This window comes from Macrobrachium rosenbergii, chromosome 8 (genome assembly GCF_040412425.1).
Source record: "Macrobrachium rosenbergii isolate ZJJX-2024 chromosome 8, ASM4041242v1, whole genome shotgun sequence".
Lineage (NCBI taxonomy): Eukaryota > Metazoa > Arthropoda > Malacostraca > Decapoda > Palaemonidae > Macrobrachium > Macrobrachium rosenbergii.
In genome coordinates, this window is record NC_089748.1 from 76,714,491 (window position 1) to 76,724,149 (window position 9,659).

The 9,659-nt window shown below is 35.7% G+C and overlaps 1 protein-coding gene across 1 annotated transcript in view; it reads right to left on the reverse strand.

The window, feature by feature from the left end:
• Positions 1 to 393: 393 nt before the first annotated feature.
• The window catches only part of LOC136841191 (formin-1-like), a 17,803-nt gene continuing 8,537 nt past the window's right edge, over positions 394 to 9,659 (reverse strand). Inside the window, exon 4 of the mRNA XM_067108229.1 lies at positions 394 to 912. Within this exon, the coding sequence (XP_066964330.1) occupies positions 394 to 912 (519 nt within the window). The remainder of the gene's footprint in view (positions 913 to 9,659) is intronic.

Genomic DNA, 9,659 nt, shown 5'->3' on the forward strand with positions numbered 1-9,659 from the left:
AAGCTCAGCTCATTCCTGTTCCCAACGTCAGAGATATCCTGGCTTCTTTCTTCTGCAATTAGGCTAAACCACCAGTTTTCATAAAAAAAAAAGCAAAATCTTCTTTACGCACCATTCACGTGACTGCGTTTATCTTGTAGAGCTTCCGAACCATTTCAGATTCTCGCTCCAGTGTTCGTAGTCTCGCTGCAGATTCCAGCCTCATTTTCTGATGCATTTCCTCTCTATTTAGGTCTTCTTATTTGATGGAGTTTTAGTCGGGCTTTTGAGTGTCTCTTGGTGCCAGTTGAAGATCGTTGCAATGCCATGATTTGGCGAAGTTCTTCCTCCATGCAGTTCATTCGTCGGTAGAGGACTTTGCAGTTGACCTTGGGCTTCCTCAGACATCGAGTTTTATCCAAAGCCTTTTTTCTTTTCAGCTTTCCTCTCTGATATAGGTTGTTCTTGCGGCACCATTTTAATCATGTTCTTCTCTCTTCTGGACACTTCCTTTTCCTTACGTATCAGATTATGACCCTTCATTTCTTCACTTGCCTTTTCTCCTTTAAGAATTTTGACTTTCGTTTCCAAGGATCTGATCTTCGTATCCTTGGCCAAGGTCTCTTCTTGGAGTCTTTCGAGTTCCAAGGTTGCCTCCATCTTTTCAAACTCCATCGTCTCTAATTCCTCCTTCGCCTCTGCCAGTTCGAATTCAAGCTGAACTCTCCTCCTCGTCATTTCATTCAGCTTTCCATTTGCCTTCGATTTTTCTGCTACAACAGTTTTAGATTCTTTTAACAAATGTATGACTTCCTTTTGTTTCTGGGTGCACTCATTTTCCAGTTGGAGGACCTCCCTATATCTCTGCAAGTTCTGTTCTTTGAGCTTTTCCAGCTCCTCTTTGTCAACAATTTCTATTTTACATCGGTCGAGCTGAATAAAAGGCAGACAGCACAGTAATACATTGTTAAAGGTGACAAACAGTACAGTAATACCTGGTTAAAGGTTTCAGACACCACAGTAATACCTTGATAAAAGGGACAGTCACCACAGTAATACCTAGATAATACGGACAGTCACCGCAGTAATACCTGGATAAAAGGGATAGTCATAGTAATACCTGGATAAAAGGGACAGAAAGATCAGTAATACCTGGACAAAAGGGACAGTAACCGCAGGAGTTTCTGGACAGAAGGAACAGACTGCTTAGTAATAACTGGTTAAAGGGGACAGCACAGTAATACCTGGTTAAAGGGAACAGACAGCATAGTAATACCTGGATAATAGGGACAATCCACACAGTAATAACTGGTTAAAAGGGACAGACAGCCCAGTAGAACTTGGTTAAAGGGGACCGACAGCACAGTAATATCTGGATAAATGGGATGGACAGCTCAGTAATACCTGGTTAAATGAGACAGACAGCTTAGTAATACCCTAATAAAACGGACAGTGACCACAGAAATACATGGATAAAAAGGACAGACAGCACAGTAATACTTGGTTAAAGGTGACAAACAGTATACCTAGATAGAAGGGACAGCCACCACAGTAATACCTGATAAAAGGGACAGTCACCACAGTAATACCTGGATAAAAGGGACAGACGGCACAGTAATAATTGGATAAAAGGGACAGTCACCACAGTAATACCTGGATAAAAGGGGCAGTCACCACAGTAATACCTTGATAAAAGGGACAGACAGCATAGTGATATCTTGTTAAAGGGGATAAACAGCACAGTAATACCTGGGTAAAAGGGACAGACAGCATAGCAATACCTGGTCAAAGGGGACAGAGAGCAGAGTAATATCTGGTTAAAGGTGACAGACAGCACAGTAATGCCTGGTTAAGGGTTTCAGACAGCACAGTAATACCTGGATAAAAGGGACAGTCACCTCAGTAATACCTGTTTAAAGGTGACAGAGAGCAGAGTAATATCTGGTTAAAGGTGACAGATAGCACAGTAATACCTGGTTAAAGGTTTCAGACAGCACAGTAATACATGGATAAAAGGGACAGTTACCACAGTAATACCTGGAAAAAGGGTGACAGTCATCACAGTAATACCTGGATAAAAGGGGACAGACAGAACAGTAATACCTGGATAAAAGGGACAGTCACCACGGTAATACTTGGATAAAAGGAACAGACAGCACAGTAATACCTGGTTAAAGTGGACTGACAGCATAGTAATGCCTGGATAAAAGGGACAGTCCCCACAGTAATAACTGGGTGAAAGGGACAGATAGCACAGTGATAACTGGTTAAAGGGGGCAGACAGCACAGTAATACCTGGTTAAAGGAGACATACAGCATAGTAATACCTTGATGAAAGGGACAGTCACCACAGTAATACGTGGATAAAAGGGACAGACAGCACAGTAATACTTGGTTAAAGGTGACAAACAGTACAGTAATGCCTGGTTAAAGGTTTCAGACAGGACAGTAATGCCTGGATAAAAGGGACAGTAACTACAGTAATACCTAGGTAAAAGGGACAGTCACCTCAGTAATACCTGGGTAAGAGGACAGTCACCACAGTAATACATGGACAAAAGGGACAGACAGGACAGTGATCCCTGGTTAAAGGGGATAGACAGCACAGTAATACCTGGACAAAAGGGACAGTCATCACAGTAATACCTGGTTAAGGTGTAAGACAGCACAGTAATACCAAGGGACAATCACCAGAATAATACCTAGATAAAAGGAACAGTCACAATATTAATACCTGGATAAAAGGGACAGTCATCACAGTCTTAACCTGGATAAAAGGGGACAGACAGAACAGTAATACCTGGATAAAAGGGACAGTCACCGTAGTCATTTCTGGATAGAGGTGACTGTCATCACAGTAATACTTGGATAAAAGAGACAGTCACCACAGTATTACTTGTTAGTTCCTCCACGACTGTTCAAAAGGTTAACGTTTGCAAGAAAAAAATAGAACTGTCAGTCGGACCATCAACATGAACCTCTCGCCCTTTCCTTTCTGTCCCGCCTCCCCCTCCCCCTCCCAATCCCGTTTCCCTTTTCCCTCCCCCTACATGTAGACTGTCATTCAGAGTTTTCCTGGGCAATGCTGGGTTGGTCAGTTAGTATATATATAAAACTGCACGAAGGAGCTATGCTAAATTATTATCAGCCATCGTTCCTGGTGATGTAACCTGCCCAGAAGCTTTCGGATGCTGTACCGATGGTGTAAAATATAAACAAATGCAGCTTGTATAAAATTTTGCAATATACCTAACAAAGAACATATTCTATGGTAAAATATATTCCAATATTCAGCCGTATAAGCAAATTTTCATATCAGATAGTGGGCGAGAACATCGGAGATGACAGGAGGTGCGATAGGTTTGGTACTGTACTGTTGCAAGTTTTCTCTCTGAAGTGTTAACTGACGAACTGCTCCGAACGTTATGGCTATGACTTAGAGGTTAATAACATATTTTTATATGTATTCTACGATTATTTTTGTTAATTTATTCGTATCACTATATGTTACATTTGTTTAAAATCACGTTTACACAGTAGCGTGTAATTTTAAGTAGTTGCATACGCTGTTGTGTGACCAATGGCAGTCTAGGAACCAGTCTCTTCCGGAATTACTTTGACATCGTCAAACTTCCCTATATGAGCGTTAAATAGAGACTTGATAACGTTACGTTTATGTGCCTAGATTTTTAACTTACCTTGTTGCATCTATTGTTTCGTTATCATGAAGTAAAATACCGAGATGTCAGGATGAAGTTTATGGTATTCTTCACTAAAACCCAGCATGAAAACACTCAAAAGATGTTGAATTGACTCGCACTGTTAATATGAAACGACCAGTCAAAAGCATTATTGAGCGTCAGTGACATAGGCTAAAGATATTTGATGTCAGAAAAAAAAAATCTATAGTTCTCGTGATTTGAAATTGAACAAAGCACATTCCGACTGAACGTTCATTTATTAGTTAGGACTGGGGAACACCAGACAGGTCTTTTGGGTTCACATTCTGTACGGATCTACGACCAAGTGCCTAAACAACGAAGTTTTTATTACTTCTTTGTCCGGCTAGATAAATTTCGATCAGTCGGCAAGCGGTCGAGTAAACAAGACTTCATCACTTGAGTAGCCGGCTGCTGGGTAAATAATACCTGGCATTTCTAGACATTGACTCTAGATGCTTGTCGTTGCAATTCTGTTTCATATTTTATTTTCATCTCTGTATGTGTATCAAATACCTACTGAAGTTCGTCGTTATGTAGTTGGCTTAGTGGCAAGTAGTTCATCACATTTATGTTAACAGCCTACTTGTTTTTGATGATTTTTCATCTGGCATATTTAGCTAATGCGTGTTTAGAAGCCTACTTTATTTTCCTTGTGTATACATAGTCTGTCTGTCTGTCTGTCTCTCTCTCTCAACACGCACACAAAAAATATACATACATATATATATATATACATGTATACATATACATATACATATATATATGTATATGTATGTATATATATTTTATATGTAATATATATATATATATATATATATATATATATATATATATATATATATAATGTATGTATGTATGTATGTATGTGGATGTATATATTAATTAGTTTGGAGAGAGAGTTTGGAGAGAGAGAGAGAGAGAGAGAGAGAGAGAGAGAGAGAGAATGTAATTAAGAAAATAAAATGGCACGTAAACACGCATAAGCATAAATGTGCAAAATGGAAAGCATCGAAAACAAGTATTATACATAAGTGTAATGAATTACTAGGCCAACTACTAAAAGACGAACGTCAGTAGGCATTTGATACTCAAAGAGAGATGAAAATATAAAAATATGAAACAGACTGGCAACGACAAAGTTCAAAGTCATTACCTATAGAAATCCAAAGTAAAAATTACCCAAACGGAGGTTCGTTTCAGTGCAGATATGTCATCTGCACTGAATGCTCATCAGAAGTGCGCCAGACTTCCATAACACACAGCATTATTCAGCTACTTATGCGCACCCTCCCTGTTCCTGGATGTTTAGGCATTCCCTTTCCAGTACTTCTTTTACACCGTCTACCCAGCGCTTATATTATTTCCTGCCACCTCCCTCGTAATTCTTTCCAATAAGAAGACATAACCACTTTGGACTACATTTTCATATCATTCATATCATTTTCTTATCTATATAACTTTAAATCTACGTACTGTCCTTTCTTTGACTTCAAAAGCAGTGTTTCATGCTTCTTGACCATTCCTAAAAAGATAAACTCACTTTTACATGTTTCCTCCTGCCACACTCAGGCTCTACTATTCAGTTATTAAGCTGATATATTTATATTCTTTCACCCATCCCAGCATTGCAACCAGCACCCCTTTCTTAGCAATGCACATTTGAGATATCCCTTCACTAGGCACTTCTGCTTTGGGGGATTATATGCCAACCCAAGCAATTAGGGCTTAGTTGGGTAACAATGTCCAGATTGCATTTCTTACTATTGCTGTATAGCAGTCCATGGTAAATTGGCTGACCTAATGTGTTTGGTTAACATCAGCCTCAATAGAGGAAGGCTCATCTACCATACAGGTGTATAAGCAGGCCTTACTCAAATGGTTCATAACCCTTTAATAGGTTCCCCTATGTGTTAGAATATGGTGAATTAGCTTCCGAAGTAACTGGAACTGTATGTATCTTATATAATATATATATATATATATATATATATATATATATATATATATATATATATATATATATATATATATATATATATATATATATATATGTGTGTGTGTGTGTGTGTGTGTGTGTGTGTGTATGTGTGTATATATATAAACATAAATATATATATAATATATATATATATATATATATATATATATATATATATATATATATATATATATATATATATATATATATATATATATATATATATATATATATATATGTGTGTGTGTATGTATGTATATATATATACTGTATATATAATTTGTAAATATTTTAGCTAGTACTGAATATCAGCGTGAATTCGCAACATATATTTCTGGCATTTGCAGTATTGTCTGCTTGTATTATTGCTTTCGTAGTATTCTTATTTCTCCGTCCAGTATGTTTTTCTTTTTGATTAATCATTTCCGATTTATTCTGTTTGGTATTTTCCACACAATCCGGAAAAGTTTTAATAACATCTTTTTATGACAAAGTAAAAAAACATATATACATATATATATATATATAATGTCTATATGTATGTATATAAATGTATAAAGGTATATATAATATATATGTATATATATATTTATTATACATACAATTATATATCTCTATCTATCTATCTATCTATCTATCTATCTATCTATCTATATATATATATATATATATATATATATATATATATATATATATATATATATATATATATATAAAAATTAGGTGTTGTAATAAGTAGATCCGACAAAGTCGTTAAAATCGTGATCATGGACAAAGACTTTTACTTCGACAAAATCAATCAACTCCTTAGTGGCATAAAGACGAAAAATCCCCTCCAAAACGTCCCCACAGAATTTTCTAGAAAAGTAAGATTAATTGGCAAAGACAAAATACTGGAGAAATTTAACGTCACTAACCCAAAACCACCTTACTGTTATGGCCTTCCCAAAACTCATAAAGATCATCTTCCATTCAGACCTATTTTCTCATGTGCCAGAGCTTTCAATTATAAAATTTCTAAGTGGTTAGCCGGCCCCCTCTCCTCACTTTTAGGCACATTTTTAGGCACATTTTCTCCCAGTCACATTAAACATTCTGAAGATTTCTGTCACAAATTCAAAGAAGCACATATACCACTAAACAACATAAAGCGTTTTAGTTTAGATGTAGATTCCTTATTCAGAAAAGTACCAGTACAGGATGTTCTGCAGTTTTTGAGAGAGAAATTAGCCCCGTATTCAGATCATTTCCCACTAGCCCTAGATAAAATAAAGTTAGCTGAATTATGTGTATCAAACGTCTTTTCATTCGGGGCGTCATTCTATAAAAAAAAATTCGGGTGCAGCATGGGCAGCCCTTTAAGCCCTGTTTTAGCCACCCTACACATGGAATATTTTGAAACTAATAATAAATGCAATAAAACCTAAAGACATGCTGTAGATGAGATGTGTGGATGATATTCTAACATTTGTGATGATAGGTGCGGCAGTTTCAACGAATTTCTTTCAAAATTAAATGCATTAGTACCCAGCATCAAATTCAAAATTGAATGGGAAACAGACAACAAAATTCCTTTTTTTTATACAAATTTACCGTATACAGAAATCCAACATTTTCACTTTCATACATTCACTATTTTAGTTATCATGACATTTCTGTTAAGATTGGTGTAGCCAGCAATTTATTCTTAAGAGCCCTACAGATTTGCTCCCTGGATTTCCTGGAAAAGGAAATTGAACTAATCCGTAAGCATATAATTGATAAAGCGATCCGTAAAGCAAACATAATCTTTTGCCGTCCCCCTCAAAACAAGACTAGAGAGACGCCCAACAGTAAAATCAAAATCCCCCACTTGGACAGTATTAAGACTTTGACACAGACATTTGGAACCTAACCCTTTTGCCTTTACCTACCCAAATACCTTAGCCAAATCCCTGGTTAACATCCAACAAAAGCCAGTCCTTAAAGACACAGAAGTATACAAAATCCCTTGCCTTGACTGTGATCAATCCTACATCGGTTTTACAAGGAAATCACTCCCCCCCCCCGGGATTAATGCAACATAAACGTTCAGTAAGGTATTGCAAACAGAGCTCAGCTATTTTAACCACACAAATAACCATAACCACAGAATAAACTGGAATTTTTCATGTATAATTTATAGCAGCAATTGTCGGTTCAAAAGCAAATGGTAGAATCAGCGCTGATTAAACAAAGAAATACGATGAACCTCTCAAAAGTAGCTTGGGGCTCGGATATTATAGATAAAATCTTCCTCCAACCAGTGATTAAGAAGATTAAGAAGTTATCAACTGGTGACATAACGACTGACCTCCGGATCTCTTGGTATAAATACCACTTTTCTGTAATTCTTAAATCATTCATCATTTACCTGTTCAAAGGAACAATTGTTCTCCAATATACTGTATAAATATATATATATATATATATATATATATATATATATATATATATATATATATATATTTATATATATATATATATATATATATATTGATAACAATTGTATATATTTATACAGTATATTGGACAGGCTCCCTGAAATATATACATAATATATTCAGTAAGCTACAAACGTCCTTTAATATCCAATTCTCTTTACCTCGGAAATAATATATTTTCATATATGTTACCGAAGGGGAATTTTTTAGTTGATAATAAGTTCGCCGTCCCGTGGGCTCGAACCAGCGAAGGACAAGAACTCAGGACTAGAGTGGACGCATTAATCCACGCGGCCACAAGTGAGGTATAAGTGGATATCGGCTCCCATGTACAAATCACCCGTCGAACTCAGGTGTTTGTATTTGGAGACGATACCCACCCACCTCTGCCATGTTGACCGTGTAATGCGTTTGTCGCACGCAGCCTGTTATGACTTTTTATAACATCACCGTGATTCATATACAATCAGTAAGCTACAAACGTCCTTTAATATCCAATTCTCTCTACCTCGGAAATAATATATTTTCATATATGTTACTGAAGGGGAATTTTTTAGTTGATAATAAGTTCGCCGTCCCGTGGGCTCGAACCAGCGAAGGACAAGAACTCCAGGACTACAGTGGACGCATTAACCCACGCGCCACAAGTGAGGCTAAACCACTGTGGATATCGGCTCCCATGTACAAATCACCCATCGAACTCAGGTGTTTGTATTTGGAGACGATATCCACCCACCTCCTGCCATGTTGACCGTGTAATGCATTTGTCGCACACGCAGCCATATTATGACTTTTATCACATCACCATGATTCATATACAATCAGTAAGCTACAAACGTCCTTTAATATCCAATTCTCTCTACCTCGGAAATAATATATTTTCATATATGTTACCGAAGGGGAATTTTTTAGTTGATAATAAGTTCGCCGTCCTGTGGGCTCAAACCAGCAAAGGACAAGAACTCAGGACTACAGTGGAAGCATTAATAGTTTTATCACAAAAAGTGCATTTAGTCATGAAAATGAGATGAAAATACAGTATTTAGTGAATATTTCTCAGTGAGAAAATACCTTGAATGGGCGAATTTTCCGCAAATAATGGGTCATACGTTCCAAAGAGAAATCTGTGTTATCACATTCCCCAAATCATTAGAATGTGAAACAAACTGTATATATATCCTATATATATATATAATTACATATATATATATATATATATATATTATATATATACATATATATATATTATTATATATATATAAATTACACACACACACATATATATTATATATATATATATATATATATATATATAAGCATATATATATAATATATAATTATATATAATAGTTTGAAATATATATATATATAATTACACACACACACACACCCTTATATATATATATATATGATATATATATATATATATATATATATATATAAATATACGAATATATAATATATATATATTAAATATATATATATAATAACACTATATGCATTTATATATATATATAT